We start from the raw sequence: 27,459 nt of genomic DNA, 5'->3' as shown, positions 1-27,459 counted from the left end.
TCTTTGAATGCTGCCTGCGGTCAGATGCATTAAACTCAGATCTCTGAGTTATCCATCATACTCATCTCCTTTATTAGCCATGTGCAACCCAGCCAAACTGGGATTGAGGTTGCAGGGATTCCCCCCGCTTTGACTTAACTTCTTTTTGGCAAAGCCAATAAATCTTGGAGAATAATATTACAGATTATTCAACTGTCCCTCAAAGACACGGTGTATAAATATGGAGACTGGATTCATTCTTTTAATGTTGAAACAGGTGGATTTTAGACCTTTAGGTTCAGATTTTTACACAACTAAAAGTATGGAGGGATTTTTTTTATCCCCGCTACACAGCTTTATTAAACAAAGCCAACCTGTTACAGGAAGTAGCAAAAGCCAGTCAATAGGAAGTCATAGGCTTTAATGCTGGAGGAAATGAGTACTGCTTGTTATTATCTTCTAGAGAATACCTAGAGACCAAACTTTCAGACATCTGCCTGCTTTGAGGCAGGTATTACCGGTCTCCAAAAGACCTGGCCCACAAACTTGGTTAGCAAAGAAGCTGTAGGCAAATGGGAGACAGAAAAATCAGAAATGAGAAAGTGTGGAAGAATATACTTGTGGTTTGTAGCTGGGAACAGAAACAGACTCACAGGTTCCAGCTGTGCTCTTTGCCATCTTGCACAAAGCCCTTAACTGTCTGATGACTCAGTTTCTCTGTCTACATGATAGGGACATGAATATTTCCTCCTGTCTTATTTATTATCTATGTTTTGGGGGTAGAAGTTGAACCTCATAATTTAAGTGCAAATATATGGCAGAATCCTCTTACCAACAGTTTCTGGATACTATTTCATCCAGCTCTTAATATCTGTGTGCATTTATTGTGCTTTCAGAATAAACATGCCACAGACATGCAGAAGCTGGATCTGAAGACCTGCTCTGTTCCTCATCCTTGCCTGAGAAAAAACATCTGCTGTGGCTCCTGGAATGGAAAAGAGCAAGGTGCAAAGAAGCTGCACTGAGCCAGTCTGTGGCAGCAGAGCCAGAACTAATAAAAATTTACATTCCAGATCTGCCTGCACATCCTTCATCTCCCCCTTCCTTCTATTGTCCAGTGTATCACAGCCTACAATTGTCCTGAATGATGTTGTATATGCTACACATGTATTATGAATATCGTTGTTATTACTATTATTATAATAAACCATAAATAATTGTTGTTTAATAAAAAGCATGGGAGATCAGACAGAGCTCAGGATCCATAAAAGATCACAGTTTCCTTTTCACTTTTATGCCATCATATTCCTCTAATTCAGATTGACATATATTGTCACCAACACCAGAAGTAAATTCCCTGGGTAACTATTCATGCTGTTTCCAGATTGATTCCCAGCTGATCATCACTCACCAGCACTAGCACATTAGCTGATAAATCAACTGACAAATGCCTGTGCATTTTGATATCACGCAGCAGAGTTGCGGGGACTGCCAAGGGACTGGTCTGATGTATGATCTGTAGAGCCACTTGGTGCCATTACTCCTTGCTTAACAATTCTCCCTCAACAATCCAAAAGGAAGGGGGCTAGACTCCCTCACTGCTCATCCATCACAGAGGATGCTCACAGTGGGCTTGAAGCCTGTGTAAAGCACCGTGTCAGCATCTTGTTAGGGAGCAGCTGCCACTCACAGCTCATGAGATCCTTCTGTCTCCATGTCTTGCGGCAGACACTTAACTGCTGGATGTGTGAGTCACAACAGAGCGTGTCACTGCTTCTCATGCATGAGAAGCTCAGAAACACAAAGGGATCCAGGAGGAGAAAAGAAGAAAAAGTAGGAAGGGGGAAGCACTGGCTAAGAAAAGGAGTGATGAGAGTGCAAATGAAAGAGAAAGGGGGGGAGGAAAGGGCACATTCAGGGAAGGGTGAAGTGCAGTGACAGAAAGATTTCCTTTCCTCCTGAAATAGCTTCCAATCACTCTTCCCTTCTACGGAGAGAGGTGAAAGGAGCCATGGACTAGCTGCAAACAGTTAGACACCAGCTAGACATGATGGAAGAAATCGACCTTTATGCAGGGGACAAACCTCATTTCTTTCACATGCTGGAGAAGAGGGATGCTGTACCTCAGCGAGGTGAGCTGTAACCCCACGAATGACATGAGAACTTGGACATAACCTTCAGGCAGTTGCCTGCACACCACAGCAGACACCATCTCTGCGACTCCACAAGAATCAACTCTTTGGAAAAAGGAACAGAAGAGGAGAGTCTTTTGGGAAGATGTTTTACCTGTGGCAGGGCTTGAACAACTGTATCCAGCAGCGCTCGCATTCCTGTGGCCATCTTCAGTAGCTTCAGGACTGCCACAACAAGCACGAGAGAAGTGTCAGACTGAGCTCAGAGGCATCCTTTGTGTGACTTACTAATGACAGTACCACAGGACAGATGTCCTGTCTCTCCTTGCCCCAGAAAAATGGGACCTTCCCCTCATTCCTCTTCTTGCTTTTGATGGTACAACCCCAATTGTTCCTTTTCCTCAATATCCCTTTTACTCAGTATTTTGTTTCTGCCACCCATGTCTGTTGGGCTGCTCATGCTTCACCCAGACATTCTAGCCACGTGCTTTTTCCCAGGAATGTGTATCCTAACTGTCCTTCTGCTTTGATTTTTCCTTCCATCACTTTCTCTTCCTTCGGCCATCACTGTTATGCATCTTGGCACATCTTGGCCACCGCCTTACTTGTGCAAATTTCAACCTGCTTGGTGGCCTCTGCTCCCTACATCACTTCTATAGTTCCCCCAAAAATGAGTAACAGAGAAAGAGAAAGTTCAGCTCCCACATGATCTGCCCACCCTCCCAGTGCTCCGCTTCCCAGGGAACCAGAAAGCCTGAGTTTCTGGGCTGCCCTAGATCCTAGAATCCCTGCTGGGATGTGACGAAGGACACCCCGGAGGCTCCTCTGGGGACAGGGCAAGCTCATGACTCCACAGCCACTGCTCCATGAGTCATGGCACCAAGTTGCACTCCATGGCACATACACCCCTGCTCTGGCCAGTGTCTGTCTCACCCCGGGCAATACGCAGCACCCTCATGATCCGGATAATGGTGGGGTTAATTGGGAGAGCAGCGTTGATTTCAATCTCTTCCAATGTGATGCCCATGACAGACAGCAGCACAATGGCTAGATCTAGCTGGTTCCACCTTTAGAAGAAAAATTGAAGAGAATAAACAAAGATATAGAGTTTTTCCATTTTCCTGAGACAGAAAGGTACTTGTCTCCACTTCATCCTAAACATCTCCTTACGTATGAGTTCAAGGCCCACTCTGAGTCAGCCTATATGAGATTTTCCAGAGAAATAGAGATTCACTTTGCACACACCCTGAGCAGCCAGAGGCAAGCCAGCCTGATTTGAAAGCATGTAGCTGTGTAACTATGGTGCTATGCTTTGACTAATGGGCTCAGCTTTTTACAGCCTTACTACCTTAAATCAACTTTGCTATATATGTTCTGCTTCAGCAGGCTCACAGTTTGCCTCAAGGGCAGGAAAAAAGGGCCTCTCTCTAACCTCATCTCCTTTGCTTTCTAGCCTAACCAGTAGACTCCAACCAAGAGGCAATTTTTGGACAACTCTTGCTATTATCTAGGCATTGCATCTTGTGGAGGATGAGGTTGGGTCCATGCTGTGCAGAACTGGGAGGCAGTCAGAGCACTCTGCCACCACTTCATGGTCTAGATAGGGCACCATCCCCAAACCCCCACCCCAAACCCAGCTGTTCCACAGCCACAGCTGACAACCCTCTGCTCACCTGTCTTTGAAGAATCGTCGCAGACCAAATGCCACCAGCTTGAGGACTGCCTCAAACACGAAGACAGTGGTGAACAGGTAGTTACAGTATTTGAGGGCGGTCTCCAGGGACTGCCACAGAAAGAGAGGGAAAAGAATTGAGGCAAAAGCAACATCAAACACATAACCCCGCTGTGTGGGGACTCTCCTAAGTGCCAGGAATTCATCCTGGGGTGTGGAAGCTGTTTCAGGTATTCACTGTGGGGTGGGGAAGCTGCCCTACTCTTCCTTCCTACTTGAATGTGGAGGTCACCTACTAAGGGTAACCACCTGCCCCATTCTCTTCTCAGGATCAGTTACTGCTCCTTTCTCCTGGACTGTTCAGCATAATTGGGAGGAGGAGGCTATTGCAAGAGAATCCATGAAATGCCATCAAGCTTTTCTTCTGCCAGTAGCCCATGCCACCTGAATGACACCTTGTTAATGGCACTGACATAGCTATCAACCAGGAGCGAAGCACAGAGGTTACTCTGGTTGTGGATTCAGGTCATCTCTGACCAGAGGAAACCCTGCTGTGCCTTGGTCTGGGGCCAGCACATCACATCTCTGAGCTGTTTGGCTTCTGGTTTTTTTATGTGCAGCCTCTTCACGACCACCAAGAACCAGTGTGAGCAGTGGGCAGCTTTTGGTGGCATTTTGTACTGGAAGGGCTTCAAGTGCTTTGAGAAGATTGTTTCACAGAACCTGACAGCAGGCTGGCTTGGCTGGAGCTGTGTTCCAGGGAAAGGAGCTGAAGAGTAGGAAAGAGACTTTGTTGAGGAACAAAGAAGACACCAACAGATAAAGGCTGAGAGTTCCTGAAATATAAAGCTGGGCACCGTCTAGGGCAAGATGAAAGCTGGGCAGTTGGGCAAGGTGGGCAGGAAACAGAGGAGTCCAGCAATAGATTTGAATGAGAACAGACAGATTCAGCTCCTGATCAAAGCCTGAGCTACCTCAGACAATCCATTCAGACACCAGAGCTGTCACCTAAACCAAGGGTCTTCTGAACAGAAAACTGAAATGCCACTGGGCAGAGGTCATGATGGATGCTTTGTCTACATATGGAGGCAGAAGGCTCCTTTGATATGTGCAGCATACATTTTTCCCACCAAAGGCATGTGCAGCTTTTCCAGGAACACTAAAGGTACATGGTCTGTACCCAAGCAAAATGTAAAACTTATTTGGCCTCCAAGGTGCTGTATTTGGAATCACACCCTGCAGCTGAGAGAGGCTCTGCTCAGCACTTTGTCCCCTATGAAGAAAAGGTGGCTTGGTAAAGATGTCCCATCCCACAACATACAACCAGCCACTCTCTCCGCTCTCTCAGCTGAGGCCATATGGCAGGGGAATTGGACTGAATTTGGAAATCTGATGCAAAGCCTGAAGCTCCCAGGACACTGCTGCTTCCACCACTCCTATTAGGATCCAGGGGAAAGTAAAAAGCAGAGCAGGCAGCTAAATTTGAGCGACCCACCTATCCCCTCACTAATATAAAGCACAGAGATTTAATTGCATCATGCTTTCTAGGAGCTTGATTCTTGCTTAGATACCTTCTCTCTATTGATTTTAGTAGATACCAAGTATCTGAGTAGGAACTACCTTTCTGGATACACATGAAAATCTTCAAACAATTTTGCCTACTACAAAGCTAATTCCTACAAAACTTTAACACCAGGTTTTAGAGATGCCCAACTGTCCTACTTATGCTGGTGGGCAGCAGTCACCAGAGAGCTGTACCAAAATGACAGTGTCTGGAGGCAGAACTTTTCTCCATGATCTCACTCACCACAGGTTGGTTGTAGTGCTCCAAGGACATAGTGACCACGTTGAGGCAGATGATGAAAGTGATGAAGATGTCCAGATAGTGGCTGGTGCAGACCGAATGAATAAGGAGGCGTATGTGGCAGTAGGTAGCATAGTACGGCAAACGCTGCGCCTCTTCAGTGGAAAGAGGGATATGGGCAGAGTTAGGAAGAAATTAGAAGAAAGAGAGAAATGGGTAAGAAACACCGAGGAGGAAGAAGGTGTACCTATTCTTTCAGTAATAGGTACTGAAAGAAAATGGAATGTAGTTGGGAGAGAGAAAAACCAGGAAAGAATAGATAAAGATAAAGGACATAGGGAGGAGGGGGAAAAGAGACAAAAAATTAAAAAAAAAAAAAAAAAAAAGGAAGAAATGGAGGAAAATATGTAGGAAAAAAGGCAAAGAACAAAATACTCGAAAGAAAATCTGTTAGTCTGTGTTTGTGGGAACAGTGCTAAATCAGCATTTCATGTTCTTGACAAATTAAGATCACTTATGATAAAAGGGAGCAGATGGTTCAAGGGGAGGCCCTGGGATGTTATAAGGGAGAAGGGGAAAACTAAATCAGAGGGAGGGAAAGCATGCCCATAGGCTGTGAATGGAAGTCTGGGTAGTAGGGATGATTTCCAGGAGCAAGTATGCTTTAGCAATTTTTATCTCAAGGTAACTCAAAACAAGACAGAAACACCAGGAATAGAAGGTTTCCTTCTCTACAGAGGGTTTGGGATCCCAAGGAGTGACACTGCAACACTGGGGTCACTGGGACACAAAACATAGGGGTCTTCCTCTTTTTTTTCCCCCTCCTCTATAAATTTGGGTTTAAACACAAAGAATGATCTGCCCAGGCTCTTCTTCAACCACCAGCTGAGCTGCAGGAGGCCCAGTTGGGACTGTACCCCAAGCACAGGAAGCATACCAATGTGTGCATGCCCCGTGCCAGTCAGCATGTGCACAGGGGTGGTTTTGGTATGTTATTTCCTGAGGAGCTGGGTGCTAAAACCCTTCCCCAGTGCCTTCCCTGGAGTCCCAGCAGACCTCCTCAGCCACCCCTCTTCCCCAGACCGCCCCAGTGAGAGATGTGTGGCGACACAGCAGTGGTGCAGGAAAGAAGGCTGAGAGCTCGGCCATGTGTGATGGATTTTGGAGACCAGCCCATTGGGAAAGAAAAAGAAGAGGAAAAGGTTTTTCTCAGAAAACCCTGGCCTACGAACCAACCAAACACTTAGGCTGTGCCTTACTCCTTCGCTTCTTCTCCAAGCGTCGCAGGCGCTTCTCCTCCCTCCGGCGCGCCTCCTCAGCCTCCTGGTGCTGCCGGCACTTGTGGAAGTTCTCCACCACCACCCCCACAAACATGTTGAGCACAAAGAAGCTGACGATGAGGAGAAAGGAGATGAAGTAGAGTAGCATCCAGGGGTTGTTGTTTGTCACTGGCTGGAGTGGGAGGAGAACAAAGGCAGTCGTTGTCTTAGCAGTAGAGGAATAAGGATGCAGTGGGCAGCAGCCCAACAGATCCTGCTTTACGAGGTGTTGAAATAACCATGTGTGGACCAGGAGGGAGCCAGCATGCCCAGAAAGACACGTGACATTTTTACTTCTTCATTACAAATAGACAAAGGCCCACTGACACAGCCACAACTACACCTCCCCGCATGGACTAGACAAGACCATGGACCTGAGCCCTTGCAAATAGGCGAGCAAAGGATTTAGAAGGGACCTGGAAGGGACTGTTGGTTTGAGGGAGGTGTCTGAAGCAGGATGTTAAAGGATGCTTCTGCCTTACGAGCACAAGGAAACTGAAAAGGCCCTTTCACAAGAAAGTCCATGTACCTGCTGGTCAACAGCCACAGCGTCGAGTCCATTATACATAATGTTGACCCAGCCATCCTTGGAAGCCAGAACAAAGAGGGACATCAGAGCCTGCAACATATAAAGCAAAGCTGACGTGGAGCAGGTGCATCTGGCAGGCAGAAAAAAAATATTGTGGGTTTATGCTCTAACACACAGAGCACTGAAATACTCTTCCTGTGTCTCTGTACACATCAAAACCTGCTCCTTCCTTGGAGAACAAGGGAGGGGGTGACAGGAAGCCATGTGCAGCCAGACCCACCAGAGGAGAGAGGCTGAGGAGAACATCTGCTTCGTGGCAGGAGAAAAGAGAAAATCAAGCTCTCTGCTGCCACCACTTTTCTTTCCCACTCATCCTGTAAGTGTCATTCTGATACCAACCCACTAGTGACACAGCTTCTGCATGGACACCCAGGCCAAATAACTGCTCCTTGTGGCCCAGGCATTGGCTTTCCAGGCACTGCATCTGTTCCCTGAGGAGGACACAGACCCCGTGTTGGGTTCCCATCAGAGGGAGGGGCTGTCAGCAGACTCACCTGTCCCAGGTTGTCGAAGTTGTACTTGTGATGCACCCACTTGTAGTTGGCTGCCACACAGTCGGAGCGGTTGGTGATGTTCCTGATGTCAACCCCCAGGCAGTGGTAGAACTTGCCCTTGAAAAGCTGCAGGAGGGGAGTGACCCCATCAGGGTCACTTTCCCCACAGGGTTCCCCACAGGGTTCCCCGTGCTCCCTGGGACGTACAGAAGTTGCCAAGATGCTGCATGGCCTGCAAGACTGCAAGCCACATAGAGCTCAACAGGGACACCACCAACACAATGCAGAGCACAGGCTCAACCACTGCAAAGGAGCCAGGACCACCCTTGTAAGCTCACACCTGGCTTTTCAGCCTCCTCCATTGCCCCAGGCCAGCAGTGACTGTAAGCCCACCATCTGACAGCCCTCAAAGGCAGCCTTTCTGGGTACAAAGGGAAAAAGTATCTTCTAACCAATCCCCTAGAATAATCTTTCCTCCTTGCTTCCTGGTTACTAAGAGTGCTGATGGGAAAAGAAGATCTCATCCAAGGGTAAAGAACCAGAAAAAAAATCCTCTTCTTCTCATACATATTTTTCTACAAAGCTGCACTGCACTGCTGTGACTCGTCTGCCCAGGGCTCCTTTCCCCATATGGAAGGTACTGGATTGTGCATTTGTACAGATACATGAGAGCAAACTAAGTATAGCTCATTCCCTGAGATGGAAGGAACGCCCACATCCTTGCTCCTCTGCAACGCAAAAGCCAAAAATAAAGAGGACTAAATAAAAAAATTAAAGAAGTTTGTGGGTGGGTTTAGGATTCAGAGTGAGGGGGAGAAAGAGAGCTGACTGGAGGCAGGGTTCATTGTGAACAGGCACTGAGCTGCTTGCCCTGTGCTGTGCCAGCCCTGGGCTCTCCCTATGACACTGACCCAAACCCTGACCCAGCTGCTGCCAGGTGTGAGCCTTAACTCCTGTCTCTCACATCCAGCAACGCCTGCACTTGCTGAGCATCCATGCCAAAGGCTGTGTCGTTATGGAGATGACTTGTGAAAGAGGGCAAACACAGAAAGTTCACTGGCTTCCTTGTCTCTCCTGCTCTGCTTGGCTCCCCTGTGTCTGTTATAGGACCTGGGGGTACAGGGCTCGAGGGGGCTACTGTTTGATGAACAGTAACAACCTACCTGCACACCCAGGATGCCAAAGATGATGAAGAAAGCACAGCAGATGAGGACAATGTTTCCTATGGGCTTGAGGGAAGAAATTAGTGTCTCTACCACCAGCTTCAGACCAGGGGCTCGACTGATGACTCTGGAGAGGAAGTGGAATAAAGGTGATAAAGGACAGGGCAGGGACGTTTGGCCTAAGCTAAGCATTTTCAGCAGCGGCAGACCCATCTTCCTGTGCAGTGACCCCTGAGTGGAGATCCCTCCCCTGTGATCCAACAGCCTTTTCTCTCCCATGAATCTGTTGCTTGATGAGGTACCTCCAGCATCAGACCCATATATATGGCTAAGGGGGACTGCCTTGTGGCTTATTGCTTGTTAAAGACCACAGTTTGCCTAGCACAGCTGGGTCTGACCCTGGCACTCCTCCTGGGGATAAGCAGTGGGAAGAGGGGGCAGAACAGAGCTCAATGGGGTTCTGACCGGAGGGGCCGTAGGGTGCGCAGCAACCGGAGCACTCGCAGCACCCCCAGGATTTTGGCACCACCAGCAGAGGCCACTGAGACCACAATGTCAATGAGAGACACAAAGACCAAGAAGCCATCCAAGATGTTCCAGCTGCTGCGGAGATAAGCCTGGTCCCCAAAATACAGGCCTAGAGAGACCACCTGGAAGAGAGGAGAGAGAAAAGGGGGTGAAATGGCTCCTGTGTTACCTGGTAGAGGGCAACTATGAAGAGAATGGGAGGAGGGGGAATAGTTATCAACTCCTCCTGACACTGAAGTGTCATCTCATAATCTTTTCCTGTCACCTGGATGTCTATGAAGGAAAACACCTTTTTTCTGCCTCCCTGAGTAACATGACACTGCAGGGGACACACAGGAAACTTTCCCTGCCACTTCAGAGACTTGGGGAAAGTCTCCCCATTCAGAGATCACCTTGGAGGTAAAGTCAGGCACCAAATTCATACTTTGGCTCTTAAAGGGGTAATTTGTTTGCCACCAGTTCTCAAAAATAGTGGGTGCTACAGAAATTGGTGGCCATGGGAAGATAGTAACATCCTGCAAATCACAGGCAAAATTCAGATATGAATGTTAGGGTTTTAACTTCCAGCACACAGTTTTAGGACTTTTTCCCAAACATAAAAAGGCAATAACAAAGTTTTCTGATTGTTGCAAAGTACTTTGGCATCTACTGAATAATTATCTTAACCTTGAGCATGTCATTAATATTGTTGTAATGTCCCCCATTCTTGCTCCAGGAGAAAGGAAGTGGAGACTTGACATCATTACAAAATCCATACTTGAATGCCAGCTATCCTTTGTGAATACTAAGATCCAACTGGATCTAATGCCTACTATAAACATCTCTATGCCTAGCAAGACAGGACTGAACCCCAGGCAGTATCTGCCTTTATAAATGCAGAGGGAAGGACTGGCACACTTAAAAGATGAACAGATTTTAAAAGGGTGCTGAGCAAACATGAACAGTGTTTGACACTGGAAAAAGGCTCTGAGTTGTTCATCTCCAGTAACTTACCTTCAGTGTCATTTCAGCTACAAAGATTGCTGTGAAAATGTAGTTGGACACAGTGAGAAAGATTCTTTCCTAGAAAAAAAAGCCAACCAAACAAAAAATCAAAACAGAGAAGGACCTTAAATGTATTTTGACTACTTCTTGCTACTCTTGCAGGCCCCTCTGATGATCTTGATATTTGTGCATTCCTGTGAAGTGTCTGAAATACCTTGACAAAGGTCAGTGCTAGGCAGCTTTCAGCTCATATACCTTGTCTGGGACAGGATGCTACGCAGTTCTGCCAGAGCATAATGAATGGGATTTTTTTGCATATTGTAAATCTGGTTTCAAGGCACTCTGCCCTTTTCTGTCAGTGCTGCTCAGGCCTAACCTGCTGCATTGACCTGGGGCTCTTTCCTGAAGAGCTGCTGATCACAGACCACAGATTGTGTCCAAGTGCAGCAGAGTCTGTGAGACAGCTAAGGCAGACAAACAGAAAAAGTAATTTCACTTGCCAGCTTGAGCCACCTCCAAGATAGCTCAAGAGCAGCATACACAAATGGTGATGTGCCATTCCCACATCAGCATGGAAGTTACTTCTATCTTTCAGTTCCCAGTCCTTGTCCCTTTTGTCATTTATCTCTTATATGCAGGTTCCTGGAGGAGACTCTTACTTTCCAAGACAGAAGGAACTAGGCTTTCTGTATTATAAAGTGGGTTGCCCCATTATAAGAGCCTGCAGGGGAAACACACATTTATGTCAATGACTAGTATTCAGGTATTTGGACAGAGGAGTTGGAGCTGGTGTTTAATGCTGCAGTTCTTCCAGAGATCATACCAATACCAGGAACACTCAGGAACCCCTGTTAGAGGTTGTGCTAAGAAGTGGGTGACAGGTGATGGTTCTCACCGTGCTTCTGTGCTCAATCTGGGGTCTTTCCAGGGCGATGGTGATGCAGTTCAGGAAGATGAAGGCCAGCACTACGTGGTCAAAGAGCTTGTGAGCAATGATGGTTTGGCAGAGGAGGCGAAACCTGCAAGACAGTTCCAGTTGGCACCTGTGCCTTGGGCAGAATGAATTTAGCAACAAAGAGGACACAGAGTTAAGCATTCTGGGCTCTGATTTAGCAGCTTTCCCATCTCTGATACTGATGTCCCTTGAAATAGCAATAACCCAGGGTGGTATTGTCACACAGGGAGCCTGGAGCAAAGCAAGGGCAGAGCAAATTGATTTCCCCAGTGCCAGAGTGGTTTCCTAACCACTATGACCTTCTGCTCCTCTCTTGCCTTATAAAGAGGCTGTTTTCCTCACAAACCCACACTTTGTACCACCCCACAGCAAAGAGGCCACATGCTGAAAGCTCGGGAGAGGCAGGTGGGTTAGCAGTCATGGGGACCACACTTCTGAAAGATGCTGTGTATGTTAACATAGGTGTTACCCAGAGCAAAAAGCTCTCCCTTGTTATGTATAATGAAAGCCCCTTTTTTTCAAGGGGCAATATGCATGGGTGAGAACACTGTTGGCTGGGGTACATGGACATTTTCTCCTGGTGAGATCTTTTTAACAGGAAGAATTTAACCCAAATTTCCTTTTTTTTTTTTTTTTTTTGCAAGAAGAATACTAACTTTACCCTAAAAGGTGTGATATAACTGGTAAGTGGGTACTGGGACTGTAAATTAAATGAAGATGCTATTCTGGTATCAGGGAAGGAAATATCAGTATTATGGAATCATCAATAATGCATTCTTTATCCTCTTTGTGTTAACATTAGTATTCCCTGCCTTGCTTTGCTATAAATATTTATGATCACTGAAAATAAAAATGGGATACTCCAAAGGGAGGGAAGATCACAATAGCTATTTAGGATGCTCAACTTTCCTTTCATTGCTAGAATCTAGGAAAAGAAATGTTGTTTGACTGTAGAACAGACAACAGAGGAGAAAATACACATTCTCAGCTGGTAAGTTTAAAGTTGCCACCTAACATCAGGGGATGTGGCCAGCAGAGCAACAGAATCTGCCCCATCTTCTCAACCCTCTCATGGCAAAAACTGCACAAACCTGTTCTGTGGAGAGAAGAGATATATGGACCAGTCTTCCCGTAACTCACACCAGTCTGGCTTATAGACTTCCATCATCTTCCGGATGCGAAAGCACAGGCTCTGTAGGGATGCAGTAGAAGCAATTGTCACTGTCACCTTCCCACTTGCCTGAGAGAGACATTCTTCCTTTCACATCTGACTCAAACACACCACTATCTGCTTTTCTTTAATCCCTCAATTGAGAAAACCAACTCAAAGGCAACAAATACCGGAAAAGAAGGTAGAAGCTTTTTGCCAGGGCTTGTTTACCTCTTGGCATCAACTTTCCTCCCCAAATTATGAAAAATAAAACTTCTGGTGTCCTTTCTAGAGTAGGATGCCGTCCCATGATGCCTTCTTATCGGTGTTGGAGGGACTGTGTTACACAAGGGCAATGTTTCTTTCCTACCTCAGCTAAATGAGAAGCCAGGACAAGACGACTTTCTGTTGGCACTGAGAATTTCATACAGACATTTATGTCTGTTCAAATTTCGACTGACCCTCATTCCACTTTTTCCACCCTCTGATCTGCTCACAGATTTCTGCCCCCCAGGCTGATACCACTTGCCTTGCCTGTGGTGCTTCCTGCTCTGGTCTGCTGATGTTCCTGATGCAAAACTCTCAGTTGTTGCACAGCCCAACCTCTCCTATCTTGCAGAAATCACTGGCTGCACTGCTCTGAAATAACAACCCCTGAATGACCACATGTATGTCACACATCTGCCATCTTCCCACCATCCACCTGCCTTTCAGGCAGCCTGACAATGTGCTGGGAGATTGTCTGTGCCTAGAAGGTCCTATCTGCGTTCAGTGCTGTCCTCCAGCTTTCCTAAAGCACCTTTGCAAGCTTTCCCCAAGAAGACTGAAATTTGAGGATGAATTTGGGGTTTCCCAGAGCACTGTGGTGTAACCCCAGGCTCCTCCATCAAGTACTCACATAATCTATTTCTTCATCATCCTCTCCCTGTTCTTTTTGGTTGTTCATCTTTGGGAAGATCTCCTTGACAATACTGGGCATTTTGCCATTGCAGTCCTGATGCTCACTGGCCCCAGGCAGTGCTCCCAGCTTATGGGTCACTCTGTGGCCAGAAGGGACTGAGGCCAACTCCAGCAGGTCACAGGAGCCTTTGTTATCCAGAGAGAGTGACCGGCAGTGATGAAACACCCTTCCTGTCCCATCTGGCTCCCCATCTGCCACCTTGTGCGTTTCCCCAGACAGGAGGGACTCGTGCTCAGCGGAGTGAGGTTTGTGTTTCAGGCTGTGTCCCCGCGTCAGGCTGTTCCAGCTGGAGTGACGGCTTCCCCAGGCTCCGCTGCGGCTCCAGGCGCCGTAGTGGGAACTGCGGGAGCTGGACTGTAAGAGAGGGGGATGAGGACTCGGTTACTCTGGGCACAAGGAGAGAGCATGTGATCCTCTCTCAGATCACAGACTTCTCCCTGAGCCTCTAAGCCAGAAGGATGCCATTTATCAGATGTTGAACAAGTTGCATGGTGGGAATTCAGCAGCAATCTTGGTAAATCTGACAATAAATTGATAATGAGTGAGCAATGGTGATGACTGTGATTACTTTATAGACCATCTGTGTGCAAAGCACTTTTTAGGGAAGGTAAGTAATGAAGCCAAAGCCCAGGAGCCTGATTCTGTTACTTACACCAGCACAGAGCAAGAGCAAAGCTCTCAAAAAATCTGATCGGCAGCTTTTTACACTGTGCTGGGGTTAAGGATAACACAAGGTGATGGATCATCTGACACACCATCTTTGAGTCCAGTTTTAATAAAAGGGAGAAATGAGAGAAACAGGCTAGTTGGTTACAATTCAACCACATCAGCAAGGTATCACATAGTACAGGGCTGCTAGCACTATAACAGGGGCATGAACCCTTTAAACACCAAAGCACTCCCCAGAGCTGTGTATGCCAGTGGGTAGAAAGCCCAGAAACTGATGTTAAAAGGTGGACAGGTCTGAGGTGCACTGGTTAGACAACCTGCAATGCCTGGGGAAGTGCTATGGGGCAGCAGAATCTGCTATGGAGAGCTCAAAGACAAGATTTCCACTGTTACAAAAACTCTGATACAATCTCATCTGCTTCGGGACTTGGTGGATCAGGCATCACCTTTTAACTCAAGGCATCATTTTGTGTCTTTTACTCTAGGAAAACAAGGAAAAGGCAAGGAGGAAAAACATGCTCCACTGTAAGAGGGAGACTGTCTTCTTGGTGCTCTCCCTCTCCCACACTCAAAGGAATATAGATGACTAACCTGGAAATAGACTTCAAAAATCTGAAAATTTTGAAAAATAATGTGAACTGCTCTGGATTCTTAAGACAGGCGATGCAGTTGTGTTAGAAGTCTACAGCAGCAGTGCAGTCCTTCCCAGAACCCCCCAGACGATGGCAGAAAGCCAACAAAGTGCTTGGCCTTCAGAGGAAGGGTATGACACACGTTTATACTTCCCCACTCACCAAGGACCTCTGGTCATAAGTCATTCTCCCCAGGGACATCACACTGGTCTTCCGGGAGCCAACAGCAACACGAATCTGCTCAAGTTGCAGGGAGTTGCGTGAAGAGTTGGTGACCCCCCCAGAAATCACTGGTGGGTTGGAAGAGGGCAAGGATGGGTCCAGATGTCCATTAGGTGTCACAGGGATTGCACAGAGCTTGGGATCTATGTGGAAGGATGTGGAAATAAGAATGAGGAAAGAAGAAGGTGGGATCCTCACTATCCAATGACTGCTTTGATGCCTAAGCAGTTTAACATGTTAACAGCAGCTAACAGATCGTTAGCCCTTTAGCATCAATCCACATTTCTCTGATTTAGGGTGTGGCGACAAAGGCAGTGGAAGCTGGGAAGGCTTTAAAGTCATTTCCTCAGCCTCCAAAACCAACCACATCTCTCCTTGGGGGCAGACGGAGGAGCAGAGTACTGGCCAAGCAGCCTCAGACTGACAGGCAGAGCATGAAGGTGATCAGGGGCATGAGAGTGTGCTTCTGCATGCCAACAGCAGACACCAGCATCTTCAGGCCTGAACAAATTCCACAAGCTGTCAGACTGGCTACTTAAAGCACTTAGGCTGAAACACTGGGCAAAAGACTAAGATGTAGGGATAGCTACAGCCACCCATATACTGAGGTCACCTTAAAATTCCTGCAATCATACTGCATACAAAAACTGCATCCCAGTCTATCCTACTACACTGCCCTTTTTCAAATGCCTGATCCTTGACCTTTAGGATTCAGGACACTTTTGAGGAAAATCTAAAGTCCTGTGGATGACCATCAGCATTTTTTGAGATGCATGGAGAGGACAGGGTATGGAATTTTAACACCTGAAAGGACTGGAACAATAATTTTTGATGACTTATTGCATAATGAAGGTCACCTATCTGTGTCTGCGTGACAGACAGCCATGAGTCCACTAACACCTCCATAACCTCTTCCTCCTCTGCCATCTCAGGAGTTTGACTGCCTGCATTCAGCATAAGCTCTGATATGGTGCAGCCATGTAACTCAAGAAAGGATTGCTTTGAAAAGAGCTGAGTTGCAGGAAAAAACTGTGAGCCAAACACTGCAGCCACTGCTCCCTGATGTGGGAGCTGCATTTATGCTCAGCAATGTGCCTGTGGTGCTTGTTTGAGTTATGCTGTGAGTATGCTTGTGCCTGTCCTTGCACCTTGTTGATCCTCATCTTGTCTTGCTGACTGGACTTCTTGGCTTACCTTCCTGACCACTGTGGGCTTACCTGGTAATTACTGAATCATTGGCAGACCCTTACTAGTGCCAGCTGATCTGCTCTGCCCACCTTGTGCAAGAGTGTGCAGTGTGCCCCCTGCCCTCCTTTCTGGCTCTCTCTCCCCTTCAACTCCTGGCTCACCATCCATTGCAGGGCAAACTACTCTTGCTGCTCCCTGCCACCAAGTCCTGTTTGAAATATAATACCTCTTTGTAGAAAGATTTTCAGTCTTTAAGGGATACAGACCTTACCAGGTGGTTTGTACTCAGGTTGTTCCCACTGTTAATTATCTCTCCTTGAAAATACATGGCTTTTTTTTCCAGCCTGAATTTGTCTAGCTTGAACTTCCAACCTTTATCATCTCATTATGCTTTTTTCTGCTCAATTAAAGTGCTATCTACCACCACAACTCCCTCCTTATGGTCTACAGCTACAGAGAGAGTGATCAAGTAACTTTCCTGATTTCTCTAAGCTTCATTAGTCTCTCACTATGAGGCAAGGCTTCCAGATTTGCCTGAGTCCTTTTTACCATCTTGATATCCCCTCTCCAAATGTGGGTTTCAGATTTGGATACACTGTTCCCGAGATGATGACCCTGAAGATAACCAGAGGCAGCCTCACTTCTCACTTCCAGTTGCTGTTCTGGAGGTCATTCAAGAACTGTTCCACTTAGCTACCACATTCCTCAAGATGCCAACATGTCTCTGTTTTTCCACAAATAACACCACAAACTGGCACAAAGTTCAAAATAAAAACTGGCAAGTTCTCAGAAGTGGGAGTAAATTTTCTGCAGAATCTGCTTTTAGACTTCTCACCAAACAGCAGTAGGACATGAGCAAGTAAGACTGTTTGAGCTGTTATACCTGAGCCTTCCTGGACATCTTGGAATTGATCAAATTCCTCCATGTTTGAAGAACTCTGATCTTCATCTGAGTATGACCGGTTGGCATCACCCTGAAACACACAAATTTGGAAGTCGGAAACTTCAAGAGAAAAGACCATATGTTTTTTGTCTTTTATTTCTGGAACAACTGCAAAATGGTCCTTGGGAGTCAGGCATTCATTGTGATCACTGGAAAGAGTCTTATGTGATTTGGGATGGCTGATAGACTGCATTGCTGCTTTCAGATGGGTAAAGGGCTCACCCTAAGGTAGGTTCTGTTGTGTTACACAGAACAGAAATTGTGAGTCTCCTTCCAGAGAGCCTCTTTCCTTGCAAGGATTAACACTGGGGGGTTTTCTTTTGTTTAATTGAATTCTACCCTGACAAGGGTCATTTCATAAAATTAAAGAGGGGTGATACTTTGTAAGTCCTCCAGTCCAGTATCCTCAAAGTGTCACAAAGGATCCCTTTTTTTGCACCTCTATTCCTCCTCCTGATGAAGCCTTGGTGGCAGCTCACCTCAGCCTGGAATCCCTCCACAAGAATGGCCACCAGAAGATTGAAGAGTACATAATTGCCAAATGTCATAAGAGCCACAAAGTAGAGGGAAGCCCATGGCGAGGTGGAGGCCATGCCATTATAGAGTACAACATTCCAGTCCTCCTGGGTTAGGATCTGCAAGAGAGGATGAGGAAGTCAGATAAAAATGAAGGGAGAACATGAAGCATTTTCCCAGAAAAGCACAGTCAGAGAATACACATCAGAACCAGACCAGGCCTCTGAGCCTCCCCATAACCACACACCCACTGTCACTGTCTAGCTGCAGCACTGCACCAAAAACTTCAGCTGAGCAAGAAGAAACAAGAACAACCATTAGGACAGTCATGTGCTGAGGTGAGAGCATTAAACTTGGCAGTTGCCACAACAGGAGTGACCTTTGCCCACCGTCTCCTAGGAAGGAAGAAGGTCTGCTTGAGATATACACCAGTCATTTGGTACCAAAATGCAATGGTTCTTCCTCCACAACCTTTTCTGCTGTCAGGAGTCAGTGCAGTGCTCCTCAGAGAGGAAAAGGCATCTCCTGATCCTCTTCACTTTGCCCTGGACTACCCACAGAGAGCAAAGCGGGCTCACCTGGAAGACGGTGACGATGGCCCACAGCAGGGAATCAAAATTCTTCCGGTCAGGAACTGTATCTCCTGTGTCTGTCCTGAGGCTGAACTTGCAACCAAAGATGTGCATTCCCAGGATGCTTGGAACAAGATGATGTCAAATATAAATATTGCCACCACAATGAACCCATCAGAGCAATTCTCTTCTCCTGAAAATCTAATGCAACATCACAGCAGCAAGGGGTACAACAATGCAGTCAGATTACTGGGAGCTGTCTGTGAAGAAGGAACTACATATTGCAACCCTGTAGGTCACCAAAGAATTTGCTTTTCATCTATGCTGACTCAGAGCTTATATATCCCCTCCAACCTGTCAGTCAGATCTCTTCTCTCTACTGTCCTTTTTGCTCTCATATGTCTTCATCTTGCTATCAGGGCACCCATGGCATGCACAGACAAACTTTCTTGGTTGTTTCCTGCTGCTCTTCTACCAAAGGCAACCACCAGACTGAACTGTTCCTGTATCTAGTGCTGATTAGCAGAAGACTTCACCTATCCTGCAGGGCAAATGGGCCACTGAATAACCAAATCAATATGATTCCAACAGAAGGCATTTATTGTTTACATTACATGCCAGACATAGATTCTAGGTCTACTGTCCACGTGGGCATCTCTGGGTTGGCTAAGCTGCTTCTTCGAGAATCCTTCAGGACATCCAATTGGTCAAACGTCCATCCTCACCTTGTGCTTCCCCTGTCTAGGGTTTACATTTTTTGCAGACATTTTCTCAGGCTCTCTTCTTATTTTTGATCCTGTTGTTTTCACAGTAACCTTGATGAATTCCTGAGAGCTTTAACAACAAAACTGCAGGTGGTTTGATAATATTATTCACAACCAGTTTGGCTGGTGCATCGGAATGACCTGTTATACAGATACATTGCTACACTATCCTGCAATGGGACATATGCTCAATGTCTGCATTTGCTGGCAGTATTTCACTGCCCCATCCAGGCCAAAATCCTCAGCTGCTGAATCCAATTTACGTCAGGAACAAGTTCAGCCCTTACGAAAAAAAAAAATAAATGATTTTCAGTTCTGCCTTGCCCTGGACCAACGGGCAAGATGAGTTATGCAGTCCTGCTCTGAAGCTGCTGTCCCCACGAGCCAGACAGTGCCACTCCAGAACACTGCAAGCTGACTGCCTGCTCACCTGAATATGAAGATGAAGAGCATGAGGAGCATGCAGAAGGTGGCTACGTTGTCCATAGTCTTCATCAGCACCACAAGCTGGCGGCGCAGCGCTGGCATGAAACGCACCAGCTTCAGCACCCGGAGGAGTCGGAATGTCCTCAGCACAGAGAGGCCTCCGTCTGCCTGGCCAATGATCTCCCAGATGCTGTGGTCCAGAGAGGCACAGGAGGTACAAGGGACAAAACAAAAGACAAGTGAACAAACAGAAAAAAACGAGGAAAAGCAATGCTAAGTCTTCACCTTGGCATTGGCAGTACAAAGGGGTGAGAGAGAAAAATCTGTCTGAGCAAGACAGAAGTACGAACTACAGGCTTATCCTTGTATGTTGAAAGCTGGATTTATGCTGTAAGAACATGGACACGGCAGTACACGTTGCAGAAATGAAGAAAGGCTTGTAGCATTAAATTCCAGCAAGACAAGTTCTTCTGTCACACTTTAAACCTTTGTAACATCTTCAATTTGTTCATTTTCAAAATATTTCATTGCTAATATTTGTTGTCAACTTAACAAGGCAGATGCAATTGCCTCCACTCTACAAAGGAGAGAGCTGAGGGACAGAAATGCTGTCTGGCTTGCATAGCACCAACACCAATTATTGGGAAAAGACACCTTGGTCTCCCAATCCTTGGCCTTGTGCATCAGCCCAGCTCCTCTCAATGTAGCTGCTAAATCTTTTTTGAAAAGGTACGCAAGCTCTGTGGTACTCTTTTCTATGTGCATTTCAGCTGATTCCCAAGGCTCTTGTCACCTGATGATGACGATGATACTGTCAAAGATGTTGTAGGGGTTGCGAAGGTAATCAAAGAGACCAAAAGCAGCAAGTTTCAGAATCATCTCCAGGGCAAACATGCTTGTAAAGACAACATTGCTGATCTCCAAGATGTTGGTCAATTCCTCTGGCTAGAGAGAATGAAAATTCAGAGAGTCAGAACTGAAAGAGCCCTGAAATTATGGGAAATAAAGTGTTACCCTTCCCAGGGAATAGGGCTTGTAGGGAGTTGCAAATTTCCATGGGCGAGAGTAGAGTGGAGCTGGACAGTGACCCTTGCACTCCAATTCCTCTGCAGATTTGCTACCTTAATCACAGATTATATCCCTAACAACTGGGTTTTTTTTTTTACTAGAGGTGATCAGGAGCCTCACAGCCATTCACACAGCCAAGACTGACCAAGCATCTCCTACATCCCATCCCATATCCCATTCCCCTGGATAAAGGGTGATTTATTTTGTGCAAAGAACTTGAGTATTTCTTGAAGGAGAGCAAAACTGGCTGATTTGCAGTCAACCTCTTCCTTCAAGAATTTCTTCCTCTGAGGTTTCCACAGGTAGCCGGCACTTTTTTTTTCCCTGAAATTTTGAAAACATTTAAATGACAGGAAAACATTTCCAAATCTTCCTCTAAACATCACTACTAATCCATCCCTTTCCCCCTCTATTTTTTTCACTTCCTCATTTTTCTCTCCCCCTTTCCCCACCAAAGCCTTGGTATGCATTAGTTTCCTGCTCTTGCTCCGTCAGTCTTATGCCTCTGTCCTCAGAGTGGCCTCAATAATTACCCAAGAAAATATCAAACTAGACAAGACAACAGCAAGGAGGACCACACTGCTACAACCTATGCCTAAGGGACAAGGAGAGAAGGACAGGGTGAAGAATACAGAAAAATGGACAGCAAGACGAGAAAGGCAAGTGCACGAGGTGAAAAATCCAAGAATGACACAAGATGACTGTTGAAAAATAAAGAGGGTGCATCTTCCTTTGCAGTGGTCTGAGCTATGCCTGGCCACCAAGCCACTCTTTCAAGCATCACACAAAATGGATGGGAACAAGAAAACTGCAAATGCCTGTTGTAGAGAGCAAGAGAGGACAGACATTCCTGGCACTGCGGAAACAAAAAATTGAGTCCCTGCAGGTCAGAGCCAATATTTTTAGCATTAAATCAATATCAGTGCCCACGAGGAAGGGAAGTCATGGTCTCTCCCCATGGTCTGCAAAATTGCTGTCTTGCTGAAGGGTGCCCTTTTCATTGGCCATCCCTGTTACTTGTACAGCTGGTGAAATGGGAAGTGAGAGAGGAATGCAGTTCTGGTTCTGGCTCTCTGCCTGAAGCTGCAGTCTGCTTTAACCCCTGCTCTGAGGCCCTCCAGGCCCAAGATCCTTCCAGGTGAACAAATGAACTGAAAACTTCTCCTCACATCTCTGGCTTCCCATGCCCTTCGTTAACTTCTTGCGCTCCTCATTGCAGCTTTTTATTAAAATAGTCCATGTCTTTACAATGAAACAAGAGGAGATGGATCAATTTCCATCCGTAGTTACATCTGAATAGCAAAACCACCCTGAAAATGATGGAGAAAGGAGTGGAGATAAGAGAAGAGAGAAGGAATGAACCAAGTGCACGTGGGAAGGGAGAAATGAAGATCACTTCACTGAGACCCAGCAGTAACAACAATTGCTGAAAACATGAGGTCTATATGTTAAACTGAGATGCCAATTTCAGTCTGAATCAAATCATTGTGTCAGTGAAAATAAGAGATGGAAAAAAGCAACAGGTTATGATGGTGGGTTATCCTCCTCTGTGCTTTCCATATATTCTCTTGTGCTCTTGTAGGGAGCAACTAATATTTGAAAATCCATGCTTGCATCTTGCTTGTGGAAAAGGTCAACTGTTCCTCTGTCTCTCCTTCCCTCCTTGATATCTGTTTCTCTAGTGAATCCTCACCTGTTAAACTGTTTCTAATGGACCATCAGTCAACCCCAGCAAAGCATCCTTCCTAGACAGAGGGACAGGAAAGACTGGGAAGAGGAAGAAAGACAGAAAGAAGAGATGGGCAGAGATAAAAGCAGAAAAAGAGAAATCAAAAAACAAAGCTGGAAAAAAATTAAACATACTAACACACACAGGAAACAGAGATTGAAAGAGTGTTTTAAATCGTGTAGTAAAGAAGTAAATGCTGAGAAAGGAAAAGCAACACGAAAGAAATGAACTCAGGACAAAAAGAGGTGATAGAGAAGAGCCAGACAGAGAGGCACTAAGGCAGATCCAGCATTGCAGCCATTTCTGGAGACACCACAAATTTGACTGAGTACCAAGAGCCATCAGGTGGGGGCCGAGGCTTCAGGGTGGGGTTGTGTTCTGTTCCTAAGGGTGCCCTTGTTCCTAGGGGCGGTGTGGCTGTGAGTGACAGTGGATGAGGTGGATGTCTGAGACACAGCTAGTCCAGAGAACTCTTCTCTGGCCAGGGAAGTGTGAACTTGATGGAAGAGGACACCTGGTTCTCTCCTTTTCTTCCTACTGACACACGGGCTCCCCAACACAGTGGATGTGTCACCTTGCAATTGTGAGGTGTCCCCAGGCTCCCACAGACAGCATTCAGGCATTCATCATCCAAACCCTTCCTTCTCCCAGGTTTATTTAGAAGATGTAAACTGAAGCATCCCCAAGGAAAGAGCTTAACTCAAGGCTACTTTAATCCAAGAAAAAGAATGGAACACCAGAAATCTCCCCACAAGCAGTCTGTTCACATTGCCAAGACAGGACAGTCTGATTTACCCATCACACTAGAAGTGAAACTTGTACATAATTATGAAAGCTGAGGAGGTTGGCTTGAAGGGGCAGAGATCCCAGAGGGCAAGGTAAGCCCAGAGCCAGTATTTTAACCAGAATGGTTAATCTATCCTATGTATGGATCTCTTTTCAAATCCACAAAATAATCTAATTCACATCTTTGTGGAATAAAGTCCTTCATCTCTAACAATGTAGATCAAATACTGAGAGTAAAATATATGATTCAGATTTACTTCAGAATTCCTGTCCTGTGATCAGAAACTAGAACTGGGGCAATAGAGGGCAGCAGCTCAGCTCTTTTTCTCCCTTTCAATTTCTTTCTAACTTTGGAGCTCTTTTGCCAGATCTGACTGAAAATATAATTAGTCCATTATCTGGCAGAAGACAGAAAACTCCTGCATCATAGGAAAGGCTAAGAAGATATAGATCACCATGAAGCCGCTGCAGGAAAAGTTTCTTCTAACCAGGAGAATTTGCACCTGTCTAGAAACTGAAGAGTAATTGATGTGACCTATGCAGACCAGCCCTACCGAACCTACATATCACTGCCTCTGTGATGAGAACATGAAAAAGAAATATTCCATAAAGTGGTCTCTATTTTTACTGACAATTTCAAAGTCACTTGGCAATAATAAGAAGAGCCATAGAAATCAGCTATGGAACATACCAACTTTTACATGAGTTTAAACATCACTTTAAACACCACCCCACAACCAAAGCAGGATTGCATGATTGTTATAATCTGGTTCTACAAGGCTGAAGTGGCGTGGCTTCATCTACTGCTCCAGGGAGACTGTTCCACCCTCACTAAATGTCAGTATGATGAGCTGGCTTGGACATTTGCTGAATGTTTATGACAAGGAGCAAATAATAAAAAGAGAAGAAATAACTGTAAAATGTGAACTTGTGAATGCAATAAATGCTGGTATAAAGTGAAATCACACAGGCCAAAGGATATGAAGGTACTAATCCACAGGATGGGTCTAGTTAGGAAACAGGGGATCATCATCTAATCCACACAGAGAGACTTCATAAATTTGTGATCTGATGTACCAAGGAAAACTGTAAGTAGATACTGGAGAAGATTAACCCAGTCACTCAGCAGTTGTCTAAAACAGCTGCTAATAGCAGAAAGGTTTGAGTTGAACAGCCTTTTAAGAAGTACATGATGAGAAAGGCAGTCTAGGACATTCAGCAGGGGCAAGACTTTCATCCTCATGCTGAATAAGGTAGAAAAGTCCGCAGCGCCAGATCCACTGTGAATATTAAGAAAGAAGTAAGCTTTTTTAAAAGGATTCTTCTGGACAGCCACAAGAATCTAATATTTTCTATACTGGATTTCAAAAATGGACATCTCCAAATAGAGGCAGAGATGAAGAACTGCAAAAACTATTTCAAGCAGGACAAAGCTTGAAATGATGGGGTTTGGCTTATGCAATATTTCAGCAATATCTGAAGGCCTAATACTGAGAATATTACATGTTATATTGCACACTTGTGGATTTGAATAAAGGTAGCTATTTACAAATTATATCTTGTTATAAGATCATGGATTAAAAACGGCTCATAGAAGTGCAGTTTGTCCTAAAATGAGTTGATTTCCCTCACAAGAAATATATATGCAGATGGAAACTTCCTTGGCCACACAATAGGGCAGGATGAAGGACTGGATGAATAAGCTAAATGAAGCCAAATTCCAAGGTGATTTGAATATGAGTAAAGTTATTGGACTTGTTGAGGTTAAGTCTCCTGGAAGAAAAACACCATGCATATTAAACCCCTGATTTATAACAAACAGTTTAAGTTTATGTCTTTCTGTCTGTTGGTCAGGACCGGGCAACTCTCACTCATGCGTTCTGTCCCTTGGGCTCCTGTGTTTATAAGCCTGAAACTTGTACCTCATCCCTTAACCTGATGGTTTAGGTGCTTTGGTCAGCTTGCTGCTGCATAGCCCATGAAAAAGTGGAGTGGCAAGGTGCTGACACACATGCCATGAGCTGCCCAGCCAAGTATGTCCCCCAGAGAGTGGCTGGGCTTGTGACATCCCATGTACCAGAAAATAAAGGTTCAAGAGGTCTCTATAGGCATTAGCTCTGGGTCGGAAGACATCCATATTGTGAAGCAGCTGAAGCACCAGAAGCTTCTTCAGTCATAGGATGGTGTCACCCTGCAAATCAGATCCTTGTGGGCAGAGGGGCTTTGCTGGATTTCATTCTGTGAAAATTTGTGTTTTTGGGAGAAAAGGCAACAAGAGAAAGAGAAAGGAAGGAGAAAAAAGTAGGCAATGAAGCATCAGCCTAAGATGTACTGATGGCATGTATATTGAGAAAAACTGCAGGAGAGCAAAGGGAAGTACAAATGTCTGTGTGCTTCTGAGTTAACCGTTGACTGAAAAGAACCCAAAATTCATGGTATGGTCTGAATATGTCTTTGTCTTCTTGTGCCAGGAAAATAGATTTTGAAAAAACAGGCTGCACCACATTTTTCAGTTATGATCAGTTTGGCTGACAGCTCTTCTGGTAGAAACAGCATGCAAGGTCATAAGCTCTTCCCAGCTACTTATGGATAAAAAGTGATAGTACAATTTTAAGGACTATCATTAAGAACCTGCTACTAGAAACCCCAAGGCTGCAGAGGCAGATCTCACTTGCTGCAGGCTGTACAAACGCAGTAGAGGCATCCTAGAAGGGCTTAAATCTGCACATACAATAGCCAGAACATGAGAGTGAATTCTCTACTTCCAGCTCAAGTATTCTTCTGTCAAACTATTATTCATGCTGTGTCCATTAAACCAGGATGAACAATGGCTCTCACTGCTTGGTGATCACATCTTAAAAATATCAGTGGGCAGTTTTTAAATTGTCCTGGGTTCCAGCCCTTAGTAATCTCTCTGCTTTGTTCTTTTTTATTTCTTTCCATGAGTCAACCCCTCCAGCATCTTCTTCATTCTCCTCTTTTCTGAGCTCCTGCCAGTATTTTTCTGGTACTGAAGCATCCAGTGCGGTTTTTAATTCTGGGATCAAATTAAGGTGTCACAGCCTTGTATCAGAAACTGGCTGGGCTTTGAAAATTGGTTTAAAGCTTGATATGTGGGTGGGATGCAGACATCTGAGGCTTCAAATTCTGGCTCAGACACTGTGTTGCCTCAAACAGGGAATTTAAGGTACTCTGGGTCTCAAGGTATCTTCATCCTGCTACAGCACAGGACAGATCTGAGTGCCTTGCTTGAACTGGGCTCACTGCCTATCTTTTTGCTGTCTGAGACTGTGCTCAGGACAAGACTTCACCTTGGCTCTAGAGCTTCAATACAGTCAGCATCTCAGTAGTGCAGCAATCTTTTATTTTGTGATCTGGGCAGACACATGGAGTGAACCTTGGTCACATTAAGACTGTCAGCATAGATCTGGGATGTGGAGGTGGAGCATAGACTATTCAATGCAAAGTGCAGCAGAGTTGCCAACCAGCAATGCAGATGTGAGGTCATGGGCGTGTTTAACCCCCTCTGATGCTGGCGCTGCACATCACAGTGTAGACACAGTCTCTGTCTCCCAGTGATAAAATAAGGGCACACAATTCCTCTCCATCTCACAAGTCTGTCATTAGGATAAAGTGTATGGCTGACTCAGAGCTGCCTGCAAACTACTGGTGTGAAAGTCAAGCCTGTGCTCACACCTGCTGTTTGTGTCTGACCTACCACGTCTTACTCTCAGGGCAAAGGAAAGGCTCACGCAGCCTGAGTCCCCAAAATGACTGGAGATTAGAGGTGGTGCCTTTCCTAGCCTTCTTACATAGATAGAATGTGCTCAGACATCTCTTAATTAAGTTGGGAAGGCTAGCAAGCTGATGGATTTGAATTGAGATGCTGGCGAAGTGCCTGTGACATCCCCAGAGGGCACATTAAATTAACCAAATAGACTAAGGATTCAGTAAGCTAATGAAGAGAGAAACAAGTGAGAGAGATGAGGAAGATGGAAAAGATGAGGATGACAGAGAGAGAAGCAGACAGAAAGTAGAGACAGGACAAAAAAGAAAAACAGTGGGATGAATGACCAGGGAGGAGGAAAAGAGAGGCACTGAAAAGAGGTGAGAGGAAAATACACGGAGAGAGAGAGGAAGCAATTAAGTACAGGTATAAGGAAGTAAGAGACCCTGCAAGATCCTGAGGCTTTCTCCAAAGTCATGCTGGGACC

The 27,459-nt window shown here is 45.6% G+C and overlaps 1 protein-coding gene across 1 annotated transcript in view; it reads right to left on the bottom strand.

Annotated features, from left to right (window-relative positions):
• The window catches only part of CACNA1I (calcium voltage-gated channel subunit alpha1 I), an 86,724-nt gene that overhangs the window by 11,934 nt on the left and 47,331 nt on the right, over positions 1-27,459 (bottom strand). Inside the window, exons 9-27 of the mRNA XM_066320078.1 lie at positions 20,456-20,607; positions 19,667-19,852; positions 18,479-18,596; positions 17,864-18,019; positions 17,325-17,415; positions 15,194-15,396; positions 13,668-14,084; positions 12,711-12,811; positions 11,560-11,683; positions 10,674-10,742; positions 9,618-9,802; positions 9,153-9,279; positions 7,990-8,115; positions 7,436-7,525; positions 6,847-7,039; positions 5,591-5,742; positions 3,785-3,894; positions 3,045-3,178; positions 2,266-2,336 (exon numbers count right to left, since the gene is read on the bottom strand). Of these exons, the coding sequence (XP_066176175.1) occupies positions 2,266-2,336; positions 3,045-3,178; positions 3,785-3,894; positions 5,591-5,742; positions 6,847-7,039; positions 7,436-7,525; positions 7,990-8,115; positions 9,153-9,279; positions 9,618-9,802; positions 10,674-10,742; positions 11,560-11,683; positions 12,711-12,811; positions 13,668-14,084; positions 15,194-15,396; positions 17,325-17,415; positions 17,864-18,019; positions 18,479-18,596; positions 19,667-19,852; positions 20,456-20,607 (2,805 nt within the window). The remainder of the gene's footprint in view (positions 1-2,265; positions 2,337-3,044; positions 3,179-3,784; positions 3,895-5,590; positions 5,743-6,846; positions 7,040-7,435; positions 7,526-7,989; positions 8,116-9,152; positions 9,280-9,617; positions 9,803-10,673; positions 10,743-11,559; positions 11,684-12,710; positions 12,812-13,667; positions 14,085-15,193; positions 15,397-17,324; positions 17,416-17,863; positions 18,020-18,478; positions 18,597-19,666; positions 19,853-20,455; positions 20,608-27,459) is intronic.

This window comes from Sylvia atricapilla, chromosome 5, assembly GCF_009819655.1.
Source record: "Sylvia atricapilla isolate bSylAtr1 chromosome 5, bSylAtr1.pri, whole genome shotgun sequence".
In the NCBI taxonomy this organism is placed as follows: Eukaryota; Metazoa; Chordata; class Aves; order Passeriformes; family Sylviidae; genus Sylvia; species Sylvia atricapilla.
The sequence above is the reverse complement of the archived record's forward strand: the minus strand, read 5'-3'. Positions and strand labels throughout refer to the sequence as shown.